Genomic DNA, 24,682 nt, shown 5'->3' with positions numbered 1-24,682 from the left:
TGACAACAATTACAACAACCGCTGTTTCCAGTCACTGCAATAATAAATGTCCTCCTCAGACCTAAATTTGTTTTTGAAATCAAACTGAGAATGTGACTAAAGGCCATTTAGATAAAATTGTAAAAGTTGTAAATAAGTAACTACTTACAAATGTTTTTAATTAAGAAGCAGTGTCATTGGCATATTTTAAAAGTGCTATTTCATGATCAATGTGTAAAACGCATTGGGTTTTCCAAAATTGTGATTTGGCTGGTTGTTAGTAGTATACCACCTGTATCTATTTAGTGCTCCACATATCTGTATCTGTGTTTGGATTTAAACACAGTGTGTATATATACCATATATATATATATATATATATATATATATATATATATATATATATATATATATATATATTTATTTATTTTTAATTACAAAACCAATGACTATGATTCCAAAAACACTGGGGGAAAAAAAACAAACACTTGCCTGTGTTTCTGAGAAAATTTAGTTGGTTATACTCCAATCAGCCATAACATTATGCCACCAAAACAGCTCTGACCTGTCAACACATGGACTCCAAAGGACCTCTGGAGGTATGCTGTGCTGTGGTATTTGGCACCAAGATGTTAGTAGAATACACTCTGACCTGTCTGTGGCTGTGCAGCCCCATACAGAGAAAGCTGTAACACACTGTGCTCTGAAACATTTCTAACATAGCCAGCATTAACTTTGTCAGTAGTTTGTGCTACAGTTGCTCTTATACATCTCTTATATTGGACCACAGATTTTCTCAAATTACATTCATCTTGTTGTCCACAAGCCCCAATCTAATTAAAAAAACTAAGGTCTGAGGAATGTTAATAGGCCCAGTCAGCTGTTTACATGGAATTTTTTTTAAGGACAAACTTTTTTATTCTGAACAGTGGTGTAGTGGTTAGCACTATTGCCTCACAGCAAGAAGGTTCTGGGTTCGAGCCCAGTGGCCAACGGGGGCCTTTCTGTGTGGAGTTTGCATGTTCTCCCTGTCTCTGCGTGGGTTTCCTCCAGGTGCTCTGGTTTCCCCCACAGTTCAAAGACATGCGGTTAGGTTAACATGGGGCAGCCATGGCCTGAGCTTGGGTTGAAGTGCCCCTGAGCAAGGCACCTAACCCACAACTGCTCTCTGGGCACTGTAGCATAGCTGCCCACTGCTCTGCGTATGTGTGTGCTCATTGCTCACCTGCGTGTGCATGTGTATGTTCATTGCTTCAGATGGGTTAAATGCAGAGGTTAAATTTCACTGTGTGCTTAAGTCTATGCTTGAGTGTATGTATGAAGGCTTCTTGGCTTCTAAAAAAATTAATTTAGAAGTTTGGACACCTTGTACAGCATGTACAATTAAATTTATAGCAGAACGAAGCTCCATACTTAAGAGAATATGGTAATGCATCAACCTGATTTGTGATGGCTTTTGTGACCACAGGGAACCCGATTGTAGGTACAAGACAATGTATCTCACAAACACTAGACAACAAAATTTGTATTTTTATTTACATGAGATAGATGGGGTTTTATCCAGCGCTTATTTTTAATTTGCTTTTTAAAAAACAACATGGGATTATTTACTAACCCATTTTACACTCATTTGTAGCGCTGCTTTTAGGCAGTGCCTAAATATACTAGTGCATCTCAAAAAATTAGAATATTGTGAAAAAGTTCAATATTTTCCATCAGTTATTTAAGAAAGTGAAAATGTTATATATTCTAGACTCATTACACATAAACTAAAATGTTTCAAGCATTTTTCTATTTTAATTTTAATCAGTATAGCATACAGTACAAAAACATAAAAAAACCCATCTCAAAATATTAGAATATTTCATTTCGAGTTTGAGTAAAACAGTATGAACACAGTGTATCTCTTGGTCTAGTTCAGTACACACAACCACAATCATGGGGAAGACTGCTGACTTGACTGTTGTCCAGAAGATGATCACTGATGCCCTCCACAAGGAGGGTAAGCCACAAAAGGTCATTGCTGAAAAGGGTGGCTGGAAAAGGTACACAAGCAACAGGGATGGCCGCAGTCTTGAGAGGATTGTCAAGAAAAGTTGATTCAAGAACTTGGGAGAGCTTCACAAGGAGTGGACTGAGGCTGGTGTCAGTGTATCAAGACCCATCACGAACAGACATCTTCAAGAAAGGGGATACAACTTTTGCATTCCTAATATCAAGCTACTCCTGAGCCAGAGACAATGTCAGAAGTGTCTTATCTGGGCTCAGGAGAGAAAGAAATGGACTGTTGCTCAGTGGTCCAAAGTCCTCGTTTCAGATGAAAGTACATTTTGCATTTAATTTGGAAATCACGGTTCTAGAGTCTGGAGGAAGAGTGGAGAGGCACAGAATCCAAGGTGTTTGAAGCCCAGTGTGAAGTTTCCACAGTCTGTGATGATTTGGGGTGCCATGTCATCTGCTGGTGTTGGTCCACTGTATTTTATCAAGTCCAAAGTCAACACAGCCATCCAGGGGCGCAGATAGGATTTTTGAACTGGGGGGGACTGAGCTGTCAGCAAATTATTCCATTTTGTGTGTGTGTATATATATGTATGTGTATATATATATATATATATATATATATATATATATATATATATATATATATATATATATACACACACTACCGTTCAAAAGTTTGGGGTCACTTTGAAATGTCCTTATTTTTGAAAGAAAAGCACTGTTCTTTTCAATGAAGATCGCTTTAAACTAATCAGAAATACACTCTATACATTGCTAATGTGGTAAATGACTATTCTAGCTGCAAATGTCTGGTTTTTGGTGCAATATCTCCATAGGTGTATAGAGGCCCATTTCCAGCAACTATCACTCCAGTGTTCTAATGGTACAATGTGTTTGCTCATTGCCTCAGAAGGCTAATGGATGATTAGAAAACCCTTGTACAATCATGTTAGCACAGCTGAAAACAGTTTAGCTCTTTAGAGAAGCTATAAAACTGACCTTCCTTTGAGCAGATTGAGTTTCTGGAGCATCACATTTGTGGGGTCGATTAAATGCTCAAAATGGCCAGAAAAATGTCTTGACTATATTTTCTATTCATTTTACAACTTATGGTGTTAAATAAAAGTGTGACTTTTCATGGAAAACACAAAATTGTCTGGGTGACCCCAAACTTTTGAACGGTAGTGTGTATACATGTTATTTCACCTCCCTCACTGCCATCACCAGGAACTACCTGCAGGCCAGGACAATGATAACATTTTAACATAGCCTATGGAAATCCAAAGTTTACACATTATCATCATGCACAGAAATTGCAAAACTAGTTTTAAAACCACTAAGTTCCAACTGTTAAACACAGCGAGAGGCTGGGCTACGTGTGTGTGTGTGTGTGTGTGTGTGTGTGTGTGTGTGTGTGTGTGTGTGTGTGTGTGTGTGTGTGTGTGTGTGTGTAAAGTGTAAACCAGTGCATCCTGACTTTGTAACTATGCCTGTGTGTTGCATGAGCGGCAGTCAGTCAACAACTCTTCACAAAGTTTCCTTATGAAACAATATGCTCGCTGAAATTATGGCAGGGAATGCCAGATTAAACATTAAAACTGCCTTCTGAGCACTGTATCTACAGGCTACCACCGAAAGAAGGAGGCTACCAGAAAGGCATCTCTACTCCATACGATTTTACTTTCACTATGACATTACTTTGAACAGACTATCAAAAAATTGCAAGGTGATATGATAAAGCACAGATTACTTACAGTCGGTTTTGTTTTTTTAAAAAAAAACGATGCAATCGTTTTCTGCCTTTTGGCACCCTTCATCATGCCGTGTTGGGGTCCTGAACTAGGAGGAGCTGTCCCCGATATGCCTGTCAAACTTGTTGTGGGTAACCATAGCAACCAAGCTCGAGCTTGCAACCTGTGCAGTCTGCGCAGTTGCAACTATGTATGTACTGCTGTGCACCTCAATAAACCAAATGGTAATTAGTATTTTGATTTTTCCGTGAGGTTTGCCTTATGCAAAGAAAGACAGCATAGACGTTTTTTCCTCCCTATAAGTGGGGGGGACTGAACGAGGTGAATTTAAATCTGGGTGGGACGAATCCCCACCGTCCCCCCCTCTATCTGCGCCCGTGCAGCCATCTACCAGGAGATTTTAGAGCACTTCATGCTTCTATCTGCTGACGAGCTTTTTGGAGATGCTGATTTCCTTTTCCAGCAGGACTTAGCACCTACCCACAGTGCCAAAACTACTACCAAATGGTTTGCTGACCATGATATTACTGTGTTTGATTGGCCAGCCAACTTGCATGACCTGAACCCCATAGAGAATCTATGGGGTATTGTCAAGAGGAAGATGAGAAACACCCGACACAAAAATACAGATACGCTAAAGGCCACTATCAAAGCAACCTGGGCTTCAATAACACCTCAGCAGTGCCACAGACTGATCACCTCCATGCCACACCGCATTGATACAGTAATTCATGGTAAAGGAGCCCCAACCAAGTATTGAGTGTATAAATGAATATACTTTTCAGAAGTTGGACATTTCTGTTTTGTAAATCCTTTTTTTTATTGATCTTGGGGAATATTCTAATAATTTGAGATACTGGATTTCTGATTTTCTTGAGCTATAAGCCATAATCATCACAATTAAAACAAAAAAGGCTTTAAATATTTCACTTTACATGTAATGAATATAGAATATATGAAAGTTTACCTTTTTGAATTAAATTATGAAAAAAGGAACTTTTTCATGGTATTCTAATTCTTTGAGATGCACTAGTATATGTTAAGTGGCATATTTAGATCCCAGGAAGAATCAGATGCACTCAATCAAAGTGGAAAATAACATTGGACCACATTTTCTATTCAAATATAAAACATTAAGATAAGAAATGTTTGATTCCATCAAAGCTGTTCATTTATTTTGTTCAGAATTTCACTAAAAGATGGGGATTCTCTGCGATTTTGACAGTCAGTGGGACTATTATTGTTTCCTTATTTGAATGGTGCACTGTGATTGGTCGAGTGGAGATATTGGGTTCTGCTGAAAACACCACTGATGATTTATCACGGTTTGGAATGAAAGGGGATATACAATGCAGAGAAATGTGGAGGATGTCTCGTTTTGCCTAAAATTGATTATGGAACTTTGATTAGCAGTCAAATTCCAAACTTCTTTTGGTGGGAACTTTATTTATTTAAAATGGTGCTTATCGCATTGTGGAACCAAGCACTTCAATTATTTGAGAGAGTGAAGAGAAAGTATAATGGCTGATGATGTCTTGTTCAGTGTTTCGTTTTAAAGTGGCCCCTTATGTTTTGGCCGAAATTACATAAAGTGTGTATTTCATAGTAAGCATTACAACTACTTCATGTCCAAACTAAACTACCACATAAATAATACAAACATAGCTGTTTAAGTGCAATAAAAACAATATAATTGTCTATTGAGGACTCAAACATTTAAATAATATTGGCTTTTTTTTGTGGTACTGTACAGTGGTGCTTGAAAGTTTGTGAACCCTTTAGAATTTTCTATTTTCTGCATAAATACAGTTAGGTCCATAAATATTTGGACAGAGACAACATTTTTCTAATTTTGGTTTTGTACATTACCACAATGAATTGTGAACAAAACAATTCAGATGCAGTTGAAGTTCAGACTTTCAGCTTTAATTCAGTGGGTTGAACAAAATGATTGCATAAAAATGTGAGGAACTAAAGCATTTTTTAAACACAATCCCTTCATTTCAGGGGCTCAAAAGTAATTGGACAAATTAAATAATTGTAAATAAAATGTTCATTTCTAATACTTGGTTGAAAACCCTTTGTTGGCAATGACTGCCTGAAGTCTTGAACTCATGGACATCACCAGACGCTGTGTTTCCTCCTTTTTAATGCTCTGCCAGGCCTTTACTGCAGCGGTTTTCAGTTGCTGTTTGTTTGTGGGCCTTTCTATCTGAAGTTTAGTCTTTAACAAGTGAAATGCATGCTCAATTGGGTTGAGATCAGGTGACTGACTTGGCCATTCAAGAATATTCCACTTCTTTGCTTTAATAAACTCCTGGGTTGCTTTGGCTTTATGTTTTGGGTAATTGTCCATCTGTATTATGAAATGCCGACCAATCAGTCTGGCTGCATTTGGCTGGATTTGAGCACACAGTATGTCTCTGAATACCTCAGAATTCATCCAGCTGCTTCTGTCCTGTTTCACGTCATCAATAAACACTAGTGACCCAGTGCCGCTGGCAGCCATGCATACCCAAGCCATCACACTGCCTCCGCCGTGTTTTACAGATGATGTGGTATGCTTTGGATCATGAGCTGTACCACACCTTCACCATACTTTTTTCTTTCCATCATTCTGGTAGAGGTTGACCTTGGTTTCATCTGTCCAAAGAATGTTCTTCCAGAACTGTGCTGGCTTTTTTAGATGTTTTTTAGCAAAGTCCAATCTAGCCTTTGTATTCTTGAGGCTTATGAGTGGCTCGCACTGTGCAGTGATCCCTCTGTATTTACTTTCATGCAGTCTTCTCTTTATGGTAGATTTGGATATTGATATGCCTACCTCCTGGAGAGTGTTGTTCACTTGGTTGGCTGTTGTGAAGGGATTTCTCTTCACCATGGAAATTATTCTGCGATCATCCACCACTGTTGTCTTCTGTGGGCGTCAAAGTCTTTTTGCATTGATGAGTTCACCAGTGCTTTCTTTCTTTCTTTCTTTCTTTCTTTCTTTCTTTCTTTCTTTCTTTCTTTCTTTCTCAGGATGTACCAAACTGTAAATTTTGCCACTCCTAATATTGTAGCAATTTCTCGGATGGGTTTTTTCTGTTTTCGCAGCTTAAGGATGGCTTGTTTCACCTGCATGGAGAGCTCCTTTGACCGCATGTTTTCTTCACAGCAAAATCTTCCAAATGCAAGCACGACACCTCAAATCAACTCCAGGCCTTTTATCTGCTTAATTGAGAATGACATAATGAAGGAATTTCCCACACCTGCCCATGAAATAGCCTTTGAGTCAATTGTCCAATTACTTTTGGTCCCTTTAAAAACAGGGTGGCACATGTTAAGGAGCTGAAATTCCTAAACCCTTCATCCAATCTTAATGTGGATACCCTCAAATGAAAGCTGAAAGTCTGGACTTTGTCCATGTCCATTATATAACTATAACTTGAATATGTTTCAGTAAACAGGTAAAAAAAAACAAAATTTCTGTCAGTGTCCAAATATATATGGACCTAACTGTATGACTTAAAACATCATCAGATTTTCACACAAGTCCTAAAAGTAGAAAAAGAAAACCCAGATAAACAAATGAGACAAAAATATTATACTTGGTCATTTATTTATTGATGAAAATGAACCAATATTACAAATCTGTGAGTGGCAAAAGTATGTGAACCTCTAGGATTAGCAGTTCATTTGAAGGTGAAATTAGAGTCAGGTGTTTTCAATCAATGGGATGACAATCAGGTGTGAGTGGGCACCCTGTTTTATTTAAAAAACAGAGAGCTATCAAAGTCTGATCTTCACAACATGTTTGTGGAAGTGTATCATGGCACGAACAAAGGAGATTTCTGAGGACCTCAGAAAAAGCGTTGTTGATGTTCATCAGGCTGGAAAAGGTTACAAAACCATCTCTAAAGAGTTTGGACTGCACCAATCCACAGTCAAACAGACTGTGTACAAATGGAGGAAATTCAAGACCATTGTTGCCCTCCCCAGGAGTGATCAACCAACAAAGATCACTCCAAGAGCAAGGCGTGTAATAGTCAGTGAGGTCACAAAGGACCCCAGAGTAACTTCTAAGCAACTGAAGGCCTCTCTTACATTGGCTAATGTTAATGTTCATGAGTCCACCATCAGGAGAACACCGAACAATAATGGTGTGCATGGCAGGGTTGCAAGGAGAAAGCCACTGCTCTCCAAAAAGAACATTGCTGCTCGTCTGCAGTTTGCTAAAGATCACATGGACAAGCCAGAAGGCTATTTGAAAAATGTTTGGTGGATGGATGAGACCAAAATAGAACTTTTTGGTATCAATGAGAAGCATTATGGTTGAAGAAAGGAAACACTGCATTCCAGCATAAGAACCTTATCCCATCTGTGAAACATGGTAGTGGTATTATCATGGTTTGGGCCTGTTTTGCTGCATCTGGGCCAGGATGGCTTGCCATCATTGATGGAACAATGAATTCTGAATTATACCAGTGAATTCTAAAGGAAAATGTCAGATCATTTGTCCATGAACTGAATCTCAAGAGAAGGTGGGTCATGCAGCAAGACAATGACCCTAAGCACACAAGTCGTTCTACCAAAGAATGGTTAAAGAAGAATAAAGTTAATGTTTTGGAATGCCCAAGTCAAATTCCTGACCTTAATCCAATTGAAATGTTGTGGAAGGACCTGAAGTGAGCAGTTCATGTGAGGAAACCCACCAACATCCCAGAGTTGAAGCTGTTCTGTACGGAGGAATGGGCTAAAATTCCTCCACACCGGTGTGCAGGACTGATCAACAGTTACTGGAAACGTTTAGTTGCAGTTATTGCTGCACAAGGGGGTCACACCAGATACTGACAGCAAAGGTTCACATACTTTTGCCACACACAGATATGTAATATTGGATCATTTTCCTCAATGCATAAATGGCCAAGTATAATATTTTTCTCTCATTTGTTTATCTGGGTTCTCTTTATCTACTTTCAGGACTTGTGTGAAAATCTGATGATGTTTTAAGTCATATTGATGCAGAAATATAGAAAATTCTAAAGTGTTCACAAACTTTCAAGCACCACTGTATATCAGATATATACCATTCAGCTAACATGATATTGAACGATTCGAAGATGAGTTAAGAACGGGGGGTTACTTACTAATATCCAGTGCTGATTCTGATCCAATGTAATTTTTTAGAAGAAGAATTCAGTGTTCTGTCAATCCAATGTACATGTAAAAGGTCAAAGACTGCGGGCACTGCCGGCGAATAAATAAATGCTTCTGTGCATGCGCAGCAGAAAACTCATTGAATATTCATATCAGCTCCGATGTGTGACATCATGCTGTCTTGACAACCATGCAATATAATAAACCATATTCATCATTCATTCTCCATTGGGTCGAGTGACATAATACACATAAGATAAGCGATATGCTAACAATATTACATACTATTAAACCAAATTAATTAAACCCACTAGAAGGGAATAAAATACATGCTTTTTTCCATCCAAAAAGTGTCCTATATGTATAATAATACATATTAAAAAACTATATTCTGTATTCATTGTAACTATTGTGATACAGTCAATAATTATTAGTCAAACCTGAGTGTAACTATGCATTGGCATTTTGGCATATTATGAGCCAATTCATTCTATTCTGCGTGTGTGTGTGTGCGCGCACCTGCACCCCTGCTTCAGTCTGTCATCATGCAAATGGGACTGTAATTCTTTAACAACCACAGTAACTTCTTGGAATGCCACTGCATTTAGCTACACTATATTGCCAAAAGTATTTGCTCACCTGCCTTGACTCACATATGAGCTTAAGTGACATCCCATTCCTAATTCATAGGGTTCAATATGACGTCGGTCCACCCTTTGCAGCTAGAACAGCTTCAACTCTTCTGGGAAGGCTGTCCACAAGGTTTAGGAGTGTGTTTATGGGAATTTTTGACCATTCTTCCAGAAGCGCATTTGTGAGGTCACACACTGATGTTGGACGAGAAGGCCTGGCTCTCAGTCTCCGCTAATTCATCCCAAAGGTGTTCTATCGGGTTGAGGTCAGGATTCTGTGCAGGCCAGTCAAGTTCATCCACACCAGACTCTGTCATCCATGTCTTTATGGACCTTGCTTTGTGCACTGGTGCAGTTATGTTGGAAGAGGAAGGGGCCAGCTCCAAACTGTAAAAACAGTCTGCATGCCTAGGTGCTTGATTTTATACACCTGTGGCCATGGAAGTGATTGGAACACCTGATTCCGATAATTTGGATGGGTGAGCAAATACTTTTGGCAATATAGTGTATATAGAGGACCTAATTATAGAATTGCTGCAGGGACCAAAGCTTTCTGGAATGGGTCCTTAAACCCATTAGTTTTTAGTCATATCGTCAGACCTTCATTAAATCCTTCCCCATTCAAAACAATGACTGATAGCAGCCATGTTTAATTCCAATCTACTCATTTCCACATTTGTTCAATTTCAGCATATTACGAGCTGATGATATTTTAATGCAGTGTCAAGCTTCTTTGCTAACTAAGTCTGAGTCTGCAAACAAAATCTGATAAAGCAGCACAGCTGAGCTTGCCTTAGGATCAGGGAATTTGTGTGTGTGTGTGTTGGGGGGGGTTGGATTGGATGGTTGGGTGTAGATGGAAAGGCTGTTACTGGGTTTGAGTGAGATCCTATTCTGGATCATTGGAACTGTATTTGCTACAACGTACACATTGCAAAGGTTTGTTTCAGTGTTTTAAAAATTTAATGAGTTCTAAAAACAATCTGGAGTCGCAAACACTAATCAAACACACACACACAATAGCAGTGCCATATTAAATGGGCTGTGGAAGAGACATTTGCTTTAATTATGGATCGTTGGTAGTCAAAGAGAGCTTTGGGAAAAATAAAACTTTTAAGGCATCTTTCTTCTTCTTTTGACTGCTCCCATTAGGGGTCAGCACACCTGATCTGTTCTGCATATTTGATTTGGCATAGGTTTTACACCTTCCCCAATCTATCCGGGCTTGGAACCGGCACTAAGTATGCACTGGCTTGTGCAACCACAGTTGGCTGGGTATTTTACCTACAGTAATCTGCATGTCTTTGAACTGTGGGGAAAACTGGCACACATAGAGGAAACACATGTAGACACAGGGAGAACATGCAAACTCCACACAGAAAGGTCCCCGTCGACCGTGAGGTTCGAACACGGAAGTATCTTGCTGTGAGGCGACAGTGCACTGCAAAAAACTGAAAACTGAATTTGAGGAGAAAATTCCTTAACACTAGTGAAATGATCTTGCTGCATGGACAGATAATTTTACTTGACAAGAGATCTTGGAATAAGTTGGTTACAATCTACGTAGAACTAGTTTTAATAATCTGAGTTGGTGTCTTGTATTATTCTAATAAGAAATGCTAGATCATTTCAACTATATTCAAGATATTCTAACTTGTTAAGATATCACTTTTGCAGTGTAGAAGAATACAAGACACCAACTCTGAGATTATTAAAACTAGTTCTAGATTGTAACCAACTTATTCCAAGATGTCTTGTCAAGTAAAATTATCTGTCCATGCAGCAAGATCATTTCACTAGTGTTAAGGAATTTTCTCCCCAAATTCAGTTTTTTGCAGTGTGCTGACCACTGCACTACCTTGTCGCCCTTTTAAGGTATCTTTGCTGCACAATAATGGGAAATTAACACAGTATGGGTTTTTCAACACTTCACAGCTCGCTCCATTATTGGATTTATTTCCTCTTACCTGTTACACTGTGACATTCTAATATCTGTTGGGACAAACTGTTACTATCCTTCAAACTATAAATATTATTTTAATAGCAAATTATTTAGTTATTTATTTGTACTTTTCTGTGGCAAAATCTTGATTGTCAGATATGTAGCCTAACACTTTTTAGCAAATACCTTCTCAGTATCTACAAATGAGGGTGAATATTATTTCATTATATGTATTAGCTTTTTATTGTTTTGCCTATATGTTTAGATGCAATATTGCACATATTATTGATCAACTAATATGGATTTATGTATATGATGTCTGTTTTTTGCTCTCCTACAAGGCCCCAGGTAAGCAATCTATTGAAATAACTCACTTCCTGGAGTGGCTGAGTCTGGAGCCTCAGTCCATGGTATGGCTTCCTGTACTGCATCGTGTGACCATGGCTGAATCTGCCAAGCACCAAGCTAGGTGCTACATCTGTAAACAGTGCCCCATAAAGGGCTTCAGGTGGGCTAGCTACTACATATTAATGAAATTGTTCACTGATGTATGTAGTCCTCAATAAATAGGGGAGAGCGGGGTAAGATGAGCCAGGGGGTAAGATGAGCCACCCCCTGTTTCTAAGAAACAGTACACAAATGTGACCATGTGACCACATTCAAAGGGGGGCGGGACCATTTACTTACACTTGTGGAGAGGAGCACCACATGTCAAACTAGGTGAGGGAGATATTTATAAAAATGTGTTTTTGTGCTTTCTAAGTCAATTCCATGTTTGTCCACAGTGAAGATGATTTAGAGAAGACAAAAGTAGAATAATATTTAGACACATTAGGGTTAAGTTAGTGGCTTTCTAAGCTATGATATGAATGCTAATAAAAATAATTTTGATTAGCCTAATCCCCTTTATTAGCATTTTTCTACAAAATGGTGGCCACGGGGTAAGATGAGCCATTAGATGTGGGGCAAGTTGAGCCACTGGCTCAACTTACCCCATTGGTGGCTGAGCTTACCCAATATGGATGACACTTAAGTTTTCACATTTACTGGTCATATATGACAACAACATATATATATATATATATATATATATATATATATATATATATATATATATGACATCAGATGAGGAAGACTAGTTGTTAGATGTGGGGGATTATGTTGTGGCAAAATTCACAGGGAAGAAGAAAGTGCATTTCTTCATTGGCCAGATAATCAAATTGGATGTCTTCGAAATAGAGGCAAGATTTCTCAAAAGAAGCCGGTCATGCCATGGCTCTGCAAGAAAGCCAACCTTTGTCTTCAAAGAGAAAGATGAGGCTGTCCTGTCAAGACAGGATATTGTGAAAAAATTGCCCCGCCCCTTTACTGTTGGGGGGACAGCACGGAGGGAGAGGCAAATGGTGTTCCCTTGCAATTTGAACGCTTGGAACATTGAATAATGATGAAATTATTATGGATGGAATGATTGCTGCATGTTTTAACCTACTGAAAGAAATAAGATTTTTTGGCACTGTTCTACTGTTTTAGTAATTTCTATAATATAGTACATCTCTCATTCCCTCTCTAACCATCCCTCTTTCTATCTATCTATGCATATCTCTCTCTCTATCCATCTATCTATCCCTCCCTATCCCATCTCGTTCTATCACCTCTCTCTTCATCTCCCCTTCTCTATGCAACGGCCCTATCCCCCACTTGATTGACTTGACTTGATTCACTGATTGCATTTCTAATAATAAAAGTTGTTTACTTTGTTAACCTAACATGTTTTGTGTTGGCTCAATTTACCCCACACAGTGGCTCATCTTACCCCGTGCATGGGGTAAGTTGAGCCACTTGACTTTTTTTTTTCAAGAGGTAATATCACTCTAACCATAAGAGCTTATCAATTATTTTTTGCTCAGATAGTAACAGTACACTTTGAAATTTGGTATGGTGTGTAGACTGGAAGCAAAAATGGCTTTAACATGTAGTTATGATGAAAAATGTAAAAAGTGGCTCATCTTACCCCGCTCTCCCCTATTGTACAACTGGTCACATTTTCATGTAAAACAGCATTTTCAAGCCTTGGGGACCCTGAATGTTTTTCCAAATCATTTTGATTTTTAGGTTTTTCTTATTTGCTCAAGGGTATACTTTGGCTAGGGTACTAAAATTACATAAACCTAATGTTATGCACTGCTTGGATGCTGTATCTCAGTGTTGTTGAAAGCAGATACACAGACTCAGTTATATACCACTTGGTGTATATGAGCAGCAAATAATAGCATATGCTAGTGTAGCTTACACCTCATGTCTGGACCTCCTTTTTGGGACTTATTTCTTAGCTGGGCCCACTCTTCTGTTCCCCACTCAAGTTTTAGCCTGGTCCTTTCACAGTGATTCAGATTCATTGTATAAAATATACCCAGTAAGACAGCATGTCAACACTGCGTGCACATGCTTTGAGCCATTGGAGCCTGTTTCTCTGTTTGCATCATCTCACTGACAAATGCACACATAGAGAGAGAGAGAGAGAGACTTGGACTTTTATGAGCCTTTATTTTACAAAAGTCACGTTACACAATAAAATCAGGGTGAATAAATAAATATTTTAAAAAGGGACATTTTAAATAAATTAGGCTAAATATAACAGTGCACAGTGTGAGTTGCTGTGATTCTGTTAATATAAGTCTCGTTTAAAACAAAGAAGTTCTTCCACTATAGAGCGCACAGCCTCCTCACAACACCACCCTGCCTTAAACAGTTCCAAATCACCCATGTTCTTATAAAAATTAAAATCAATCAAAACTCTGCATTTAATAAGTCTGGAGAGAATTATCTCAGGGTCACAGTCTGTGCTTTGTGCAATTATGTTTTTCCTACTTAAGTAGATTGGCATTTTGGCCTGGCCAAGGATAAAATTAATCAGCTGACACCTGAATCTGTTTCTCCTGACATATTTAAAACCAAAAATAAAAAGCTGAAAGGTAAAATTCACATCAAATGACCTTAAAATGTTCTGCAACAAATAAAACAATGACTGCAACCTGGACCAATGTAAAAAGGCATGAAAAACAGTTTCTCTCTGAGAACAAAAGGGACATTCATGTGTGACCTCAGGGTTTAAAATGGAGATAAAAGAATTCACAGACACTATACCATGTAAAATCCTCCATTGGAGGTCAGTAACCTTCTTGGCTAATGACGGTTTGTACAATACCCTAAGATCATCATTAAAACAAGTACATTTTTCCATGGGGTGTCCACCCTCCCACTCAGTTTTTTTCTTATTTAAAACTTTAACACAGGCCCTGTACAGCAGCTTACCTGACTCAGTTTGAAAGTCCATTTCTTTCTCACCCTTGGGTCAGTCCATATGAAATCACCGGAGGCCTCCCAACTGACCATCTCCAATTTGCTTCATACTTTCACAAACTAATGTTATTATTCCCAGTAAACACCATACAAAATTTCAGCCTTATATTTCATTAGTTTTTGAGATATTGGGGCTTTAAAATGGGGTGTAACACTGATTTTACTGTAAAAACGAGTGGTACAGAAAAAGATGCTAAGTTCAGTAAGTCATTACTTTTGACTATTCATGCTAGATGCATGAAATTTTCAGTTGTTCTTAGGTACTAGATGTCTTTAACTAGTATAAAAGAAGATCCACAGTTGCATATTTGTCAGTTTATAGCTTCCTGAAAACTGTTAAAATTGTTTGTGCTTTGGAGCAGTTTTGGCCCTTTGTATTTCCACATTGAAGCATATCAGATCTTTCAAATGTTGGTATTTATTTCTCATGTTGTAGTACTATTTTGGTGACTAAGTATTTTTCTAAAAGAGTTAACATTTTCTGATTTATGAGGCATTAAAAATGAAAAAAAATTTTCATGCCTATGTTTCAAATGGGCGGCACGGTGGTGTAGTGGTTAGCGCTGTCGCCTCACAGCAAGAAGGTCCGGGTTCAAGCCCCGTGGCTGGCGAGGGCCTTTCTGTGTGGAGTTTGCATGTTCTCCCCGTTGTTAGGACTGGGACTGTTTTGGCCTCTAGAGGCTGCTGTTATTTCCATCTTGTCATGTTTGTTTTGGCCTCTAGAGGCCGCCACTGTGTTTTTGTGTTTGTCTTCATTGCCTGTTTCCTGCCCCGCCCTGTTCCTTAATTAGTGTGTGTATAAATACCCCTCTGTTTGTTCCCTTGTCACAGAGTCTTTTTCCTATGCTATGCCTGTTAGTGCTAGTTCCTAGAGCCTGTAATATTTGCCCGAGCCCGACGGGGCCCGATGTGACGCGCCGGGTTCGGGCTGGTTGCGCATATTATTTATGATTTATAGTCGGGCTCGGGTCGGGCTTAACCTTACTCGCGCGGGAAAATCGCCATCACGTGAGCATTTTGACCGGTACGCAATAGATTCAAAATGGACATTGCAGAAGTGAAAAGGAGATTAGCCAGTGGCGATTATGTGTTGGTTCAGCAAGCAAAAAAATGCAAGGTCAGAAGTGTGGAGAAACTTTGACCATGTGCACAATGAAAATAATGATGCAGTGGGGTATGTTAAATGCAAGAAGTGCGACGCGTTGTTGAAGTATGACAGCAAGACAACCGGGAATTCGTCCCTCATCAGGCATGTTGATCGTAGCTGTAAAGGTAACATTGTTCAAACACAAACCTCAATCTCTTCCTTTGTTACGGCACCAAAACCCATACCTGCGAAGTTGAAAGAAACGGTGACCGAGAAGTGTGTCAGCCTCTGCTGTAAAGACATTAGACCTTTTAATGTCGTAAATGGAGAGGGATTTGCAGAGTTGGCTCAAGAGCTAATTAATGTTGGGGCTGCGTACGGGAGGGTTCCCGCAGACTCCGTTATCCCCACCCCCAAGACGATTGCGAGCCGGTGCATTGATATGGCAGAGGAGAAGAGGGATGCTTTAGTGAAGACACTTAATGATGTGCTGAACGACTCTACCATAGCAATGACTACGGATATGTGGACAGATGATTACCGTAAAGTTAGCTGCTTGACAATCACCTGCCATTTCATAACCACTGACATGGAACTGGTCAACAGAACCCTGACGACTGCGATGTTCCCGTTGGATGAGGCAAAAACGGGAGAGAACATCAGACGGGAGATACTGCGACTGCTGGTGACGAAGTTTGGCCTTAACGCCTCCGCTCTCAACAAAATTGTGTGGGTGACTGATGAGGGGGCAAATATTAAACTAGCTCTGCGGCCATATCAGAGATTGGACTGCATTGATCATGTCCTCAACACAGTACTTCGCCATGGTCTAGATATCACAGAGCTGTCAAAACCAGACGGCGCTCCAGACATAGCAGACACAATTTGTGCTGCTAAAGCATTAGTGAAGTACGTGAAACAGTCAGGCTTGGCTGCACACCTGTCCACGACGTTGCGGCAAATGGTAGACACGCGATTCAGTTCGGTGTACCTAACATTGACATCCATTCAGTCCGTTTTTCAGGAGCTCTACGAGAAGCTGGCTGAACGTGGGGAGAGCGCTCGCATTGACAACGTAGCACCTGACACATTGAGCTTTCTGATAGACTTTTTGAAGCCATTCTGTGAAGCTCAACGGGAGCTTGAGGGAGACAAATACCCGACACTTCATCGTGTGTGCCTCTGGGTCGAGAAACTTAAACGCCACTGTCAGCCCAATGCCCTCGACACCCCACAGCAAGCTGTCCTACGTAAGCGACACGGAGACTGGCTCATACGGAAAGTGTGCATACATGACATGCATAAGATCGCATTGTTCCTCTGGCCAAAATTCAATCAACTGAGAATGATGTCATCATCAGACAGAAACGCCGTGTATGCCCATGTCCGCACCCTTCTGCATTCTGCAGCTGAAGGCCCAGATGTGGAACACCCCCAGATTGAAGCCCCTCTTCCAGCGAAAAGAGCGCTTTTTGCTGAATGGGAAAATGAACCGCAAGCTGGCTGGGAAGATGACGAGGTCACGCGCTACACTGAAATGGCTGTCATGGATAACGAAGTGGAAATTCTCGACTGGTGGAAGATCAACAAAACATCATTCCCCAAACTTGCAAAGTTAGCGAGATCAGTGCTCTGCATCCCTGCCAGTAGCAGCAGCAGCGAAAGGGTTTTCAGCGCTGCTGGACGCACCATCAGTCAGCGCAGAACTGCGCTGAAGCCGTCTACTGTGGATGCAATCATCTTCCTCCACAAAAGCATGTGATCTTGGTGAGTAAATATTTTTGAAATCCAATGCTTAATTATAGTGAGCGGTCATTGTGTTGTGCAAAATGCCTGCTCGTGGGCTAATGCTATTCTTTTATTAATTTTCAGCTGCTGAACAACGTGGAGGGTTGAGGAGAGACTTCAGTTAAACAGTTTTCATTTTTCAACGAGCCGCCGCTGATTGCATCATTTTCAAATATATAAAGACATGGATAGCGTTTTTTTTCTCCATATTTTCTCCATAAGACACGTTCTGTTTTTTTAATGGCTAGGCCTATATTTTCTTTTATGTGCGCATTTGTGTTTGTTATGCGCCCCTCTTCGATTCTGAGTAAGGTGGACATCTTAGCTATTTTGTTAAAAGTTACGATGCATTCGTTTGACCTATGAATGTTTTGAGGTAGCCTAAAAAAAGTTGACATTAAGAAAATAATAAAATAAATGAATGGATAAAAATGTGTTCTTTATTTCCGCCTGGTTTCCGTGAAAGAAACAATCGGGCTGCAACGGGTACGGGCTCTACAAAGCTGTCAATCACAACGGGCCGGGCTGGGCTCGGGTCGAGTTCTGTCGGGCCCCGGCCGGTTCGGGTCTGACTTTTCAGGCCCGTTTCATGCTATACTAGTTCCCTCTGTTCTATGTTCCTTGCCTGTGTCTTTGTGGTTTTTGTACTTTGCTTTCTTTTTGGACCTTTTTGAATTTTGTTTTTACCATTTTTGAGATCTTCTGAGCGTTTGCATTTTTGCCTTTTCTTTTCTTATTTTTGGACTTTGAACTTTTGGATATTTTTTTATTTTCCCTTTATCTTCTGAGCTTTTGGATTACTTTTGTTTTTTGCCGTGGATTGTAGATTTTGTAAATAAACTTTTTGATACTTTTCTACTTCCGCCTCACGCCTCTGCACTTGAGTCATCCCCCTGGTGGCCTAGTGGGGGTTTGCTGGATTATCACACCAGCGAACCAGGTTCGAATCCCAGCAAAACCCTAACACCTGTGTCCGCGTGGGTTTCCTCAGGGTGCTCCGGTTTCCCCCACAGTCCAAAGACATGCACGTTAGGTTAACTGGTGACTCTAAATTGACTGTAGGTGTGAGTGTGAATGGTTGTCTGTGTCAGCCCTGTGATGACCTGGCGACTTGTCCAGGGTGTACCCCACCTTTCGCCCGTAGTCAGCTGGGATAGGCTCCAGCTTGCCTGCGACCCTGTAGAACAGGGCAAAGCGGCTAGAGATAATGAGATGAGATGAGATATTTCAAATGCATATTGCTCATGTATGACAAGGTCTACCATAAAAAGAATTATACACTGGAAAGACCATGTCTTCATTAATATATTATACCAAATCAAATACGCCATGTTTTGCTACAGACAGAAATGCCGTTTCAAGGCATATGAGATATGCTCCAAGTAATACATAAAACCTGGAAATTGACAAATTCATACAGATTTTTAATATAAGGCTATTATTAGCAGGAATTGTCCACAAGTAATGAATCAACCTTCTGTGAAATCAACAGTTTCTTTTTGGGGAAAAGGTTCCTCCTCTGCAGGACTGGCCTCACTGTTTTTATCATCCATCAGCTGAACTTGCTCCTCTGGTGTCAGCATGGACCTCCAGTGATGTAGGAGCTGATTGGTGACATGCAGGGACCGTAGTCCTATATGTGCTGCCAGGTACTCCACTCTTGACAAGTCTTTCCCTGTGATCTCTACCAGCTGCCAGAGTGTCACAATCCTTGAAGAGACCAGAGACCTGGACAATGTGGGAGTAGTCCCACCAGAGATGTCCAAATGTCCACCATAGACCAGGGGCTCTTCCAGTAGCCAGTGTAATGTCCTACATTCCTTGTATTGTTTTTTGAAACAGTTCCATATTTTAAAAAGCCCCTTATAAAAAATGGGTGATCCAGTAATGTCCAGCATTCTTGTCAATTAAAAACAAGGTTCTGTCCAATTCCAACCCTCCCACTGTGTGCAACAGTCCATAAGTTGGTGCTCTCCACACTAGATTGCTGGGTCCAGCAAGGAGTCGCTGTATGAACTGGAGTCATAAGGCTGCAGTTCTACTGCCAAGCTGGACCAGCCTTTGCACTCCTTCCTCCTTGGGCAGATGAAGAGCATTCTGAGGAATCCAATGTAGACTGTCCCACATGAAGTCCACTAACAGGGCCTGGATGTTTGCTAGCAGGTTTGGTGGCGGATCCACGCATGCCAGCTTGTGCCAGAGGGATGATGCTGCTAGGTTATTTATGACCATCATTCACCCCCTATAGGACATTTTTGGGACCAGCCGCTTCCACTTGCCAAGTCTACCCTTGACTTTTTTGACAGTGCCATCCCAGTTTTTGTTTAAAAACTCAGGGCTACCCAGGTGGATACCCAAGTGCTTAAAACCACCCTTTTTCTATACTAGACCACCTGGTAGTGTCAGCTACTCTCCTCCCCATTCCCCAACTAAAATGGCTTTACTTTTGGCCCAGTTAAGTTTAGCAGATTATAAAATAGCAAAGTTTTTTAAAATATCAGTAAAAACATTCACATCTGTCTGCATGCCCACCATCACTACCAGGTCATCTGCATATGCTGAAAAATAGAGAAGCATTAGAATTCTCATCTCATCTCATTATCTCTAGCCGCTTTATCCTTCTACAGGGTCGCAGGCAAGCTGGAGCCTATCCCAGCTGACTATGGGCGAAAGGCGGGGTACACCCTGGACAAGTCGCCAGGTCATCACAGGGCTGACACATAGACACAGACAACCATTCACACTCACATTCACACCTATGGTCAATTTAGAGTCACCAGTTAACCTAACCTGCATGTCTTTGGACTGTGGGGGAAACCGGAGCACCCGGAGGAAACCCACGTGGACAACATGCAAACTCCGCACAGAAAGGCCCTCGCCGGCCCCGGGGCTCGAACCCAGGACCTTCTTGCTGTGAGGCGACAGCGCTAACCACTACACCACCGTGCCGCCCAGCATTAGAATTATGTATATTAAAACCAGAAAGTGAATTTCTCATTTTACATAAGAGGTTCAATTGCCAGAGTGTATAACATACCTGACAGAGAATAGCCTTGTCTAATACCTCTGTAAACTTTAAAAGGGGCAGATAAACCACCATTAACCTTCAGTTCACTCTCAACTTCCCTGTACAAAATCCTGATCATGGCTGTAAAACCTGGGTTGAACCCAAAGGTTTCCAGCACCTTCCACAAGTATTCATGTTCAACCCAGTCAAAAGCCTTTTCCTGGTCTAGAAAAATGAGACCATTCTTTAAGCCCAATAGCCTAGAGATGTCCAAAACATCATGAATTAAATATATGTTATCAAATATAGACCTTCCAGGCACACAGTACGTCTGGTCCTGGTGAATGATCTGCTCCATTACCTTTGTCGGTCTTGACGCTAATGCTTTTGAAAGCAGCTTACAGTCAGTGCACAGTAGTGAAACTGGGTGTCAATTCTTAAGGTATGTAAGGTCTCCCTTTTTTGGCAGTAGGGTCAGGACCGCCCTCCTGCAACTCAATGGGAGCATGCCTTTCTTCATGCTATCCTGTAACACTTCTAGCACATCCTGGAGCTCGGCCGTTCTCCATACCTTGGAGAGTTTCCTGGAGTTCTCCCAGTGTTGGCTCTTTGCCCATTTCCTCTGCCGCCTGCCCCGAGAGCTTTGGCAGATCATTAAGGAAGCTCTCCTCCACCACCTGTACCTCTGCCTGCTCACTGCTGTAAAGCTTTGAGTACACTGCAAAAAATTATATCTTAGCAAGTGAAAATATTTTGAAAATAGTTAAAACGATCTAGCATTTCCTATTAGAAGAATACAAAACACCAGTTTTGAGATTATTAAACCTAGTTCTAGATTGCAACCAACTTATTCTAAGATGTCTTATCAAGTAAAAATATCTGTCCATGCAGCAAGATAATTTAACTTGTATTAAGTAATTTTCTCCTCAAATTCACTTTTCAATTTTTTGCAGTATAGAAGCTGACTGTCTGCTTACGAATTTCAGTGGGTTCTGATATGAGATCCCCTGATTCTGTTCACACAACATGTATGAATCTTTTCTGTCCATTCTTTTGCTTGAGACCAAAGAAGAACTTTGAAGGAGCATCCATCTCAGTCACGCTTTTAAAGCATGGGCGGACTAGCGCCCCCTGTGCTGTAATGCCGAACAGGTCATTTATTACTTTTTTACTTTTGAGGGCTTCAATATGCCCTCGATCTCCTGTGGCCTTCAAACACTGGAGTTCCACTATCTCTATCTCCAGGGCTTTGAGTGATCTGATAATGTCTCCCATAACATTGAGAGTGTAGGGTTGACAAAAAAAACTTTTAACATCCCACCACTGTTGCAGAGAGCTAAAAATTGCCTTTTCTAATTTAAAATTATTCCAAAAATAAATTAAAGACTCTCTAAAATTAATACATTCTAAAAATGCAGTGTTAAAATGCCAGTAGGCACTCCTAGGTTTTGCATTATTTTTACTAATGAAACAGTGAACCATGCTGTGGTCAGAGATGCCTACTGGAACAATAAAACCCTTTGTAAAATAAGTCAGTTGATGTTTAAAACAATAAAACCGATCCAGTCTTGCCAAGGAGAGTGTGTTGTCTATAGCATGGGCCCCTGTGTATTGTCTCTGTTTTTAATTTAAATTTCTCCATATATCACTTAATTCATGGGCCTCTATCATCTGCAATAATCACTTACAGGAGGCCATGTGAGGTTCTCTATGGTTTCTGTCCACATTATCAGTTGTACGGTTAAAATCTCCACCCAGAATTAAAATGTCAGAGGTGCTGCAGTTAGCAATAACATTATTGAGCCTGTCTAAAAACAACATTCTCTGCATTGATGGGAGTGTACACACAAATAAAAACAAAAACCTCATTCTCATAAAAAGCTTTTACTTTTAAAAGCCTCCCATTTAAAAACTTCTCTACCATATAAGAGCTGGGGATAAAATTGCGAGCAAACAGCAATGCAACCCCACCACTGAGTGATGTATTATGAATTAAAATCACCAACCCATCCCACTCCCTAGCCTGATCTGTTTCATCACTTGTATTGCTGTGTGTTTCTTGTAATGTCATAACACCCACGTTTTCCTGCTTTATTAACTCATATAGTTTAACTCTCTTCTTATATTGTCTTGCTCCATTAATATTTAAACTCGCAATGTGAATCCTACTCATAAAAAATGTGTAGATAAAATGACCAGATAATGAAAACTGTTCTAGAATAAAAAAACACCAACCACATTACACATCTTTATCAGACCTTTCTCTATACAACTTTGTAATCAGTTTCTTTTGATGAAAACCTTCCGAGTCAGTAAAAGCCCCTTCTCTTTTAAAATGCTTTACATCATGGATAAGCTGTGTATGGTCAGGGAAATATTCCTCTAAAATAACATTTTTCTGCCATTTAGTAGTCCTTAAAAACTCTTTAATATCTTCAGCAGAGTAAACGACTGGTAAACATTCTTCTTGGGAGCCATAGTTAAAAACAGAATCTGACATCTCATCCACCTTCAGGTCTTTTTTGGCTTGTTTGTTCCCTTGTCCCTTACCTTGTTTTTTTCCTTTGTTTGGTACTTTAAACATGAGCTCATCCTCCATCTCCAAATCTCCCCTTGTGCTCTCGCCTGATGTAGTGACAGGTGCTTCTGAGCGATGGCTCTGCACCCTTGTACCTACCTCTGTCAGTGCAGGTAGCTCCAGCACTATGCCAGGATTCACTGTATCCTTCTCTGCCAAGCAGGGCCTTTGCTGATCAGATTCAGCCAAGCAAGGCTTTTCTGGGACTGGTTTGGCTGAGATGGGCCTGTCTAGGATCACTGCAGCTCCAGTGGGCTCTTGGACTGCAGGCTGGACTTGAAACTCACTCTGCTCGTGCTCTGGTGCAGCAGCTGCTCCAGAGTTTTCAGCAACCGGACACACTGCAGCTGCAGGGGGAATGACCACAGCGGACCCAGCTGCATCCTGCCCCGGCTGCTCAGAAACACGAGGGTCACCCTGTCTGTCAGGACAGGCATGGACAAGATGACCTGTCTGTCCACAATTCATCTCATCTCATCATCTCTAGCCGCTTTATCCTGTTCTACAGCGTCGCAGGCAAGCTGGAGCCTATCCCAGTTGACTACGGGCAAAAGGCGGGGTACACCCTGGACAAGTCACCAGGTCATCACAGGGCTGGCACATAGACACAGACAACCATTCACATTCACACCTACGGTCAATTTAGAGTCACCAGTTAACCTAACCTGCATGTCTTTGGACTGTGGGGGAAACCGGAGCACCCGGAGGAAACCCACACGGACATGGGCAAACTCCGCACAGAAAGGCCCTCGTCGGCCACGGGGCTCGAACCCGGACCTTCTTGCTGTGAGGCGACAGCGCTAACCACTACACCACTGTGCCGCTATCGTCTGAATCATCTACTCTAAATTTGAACATTACATTCATTTCCTCAACACCATCCTTGAGTATCATGAAGATCGATTGTCTAAACGACAGCAGATGTTTAACCAGGGAGGACTTGCAACCAAGGGGAATTTTCTTAATTGGAGATACCAGTTGCCCATATCTCGACAGCTCTTTAGCGATTGCTGCATCAGATATGAAGGGAAGGACATTAGACAGGATGATCTTTTTTGAATGGGAACTTAGGGGAGAAACCAGTATTAACTTATTTATCATTACACCTGTCTGTATTAGTTAGCTCACTCTGTTTACATCGTTCAGGAACACAACAATCGCGCTGTTCATGCGGGAGGCAGAGACAAGATTCTCATGCCCCACCACATTTCTAACCACTAACACACACTCCTCTACACTCGTCCCGCGCACAATCTGCACACTGTGCTGGCGAGTTAAACTCTCATACAGCCTCATGCTGGGAAGCGCCATGCTTCTCCAGCATGCTGCTTTCACACACACACACACACACACACACACACACACACACACACACACACCACAGTTATTTGCTTACGCAAAAACTGCAAAAAGTCTAAGAT

At 40.8% G+C, this 24,682-nt stretch overlaps 1 protein-coding gene across 1 annotated transcript in view; it reads left to right on the top strand.

Moving 5' to 3' along the window:
- The window catches only part of drp2 (dystrophin related protein 2), a 353,984-nt gene that overhangs the window by 251,052 nt on the left and 78,250 nt on the right, over positions 1-24,682 (top strand). The window contains exon 13 of the mRNA XM_060926712.1: positions 11,783-11,949. Within this exon, the coding sequence (XP_060782695.1) occupies positions 11,783-11,949 (167 nt within the window). The remainder of the gene's footprint in view (positions 1-11,782; positions 11,950-24,682) is intronic.

The sequence above is a fragment of the Neoarius graeffei genome, chromosome 8, assembly GCF_027579695.1.
Source record: "Neoarius graeffei isolate fNeoGra1 chromosome 8, fNeoGra1.pri, whole genome shotgun sequence".
Lineage (NCBI taxonomy): Eukaryota > Metazoa > Chordata > Actinopteri > Siluriformes > Ariidae > Neoarius > Neoarius graeffei.
Note: the sequence above shows the minus strand (reverse complement) of the source record. Positions and strands in the feature narration are given on the sequence as shown.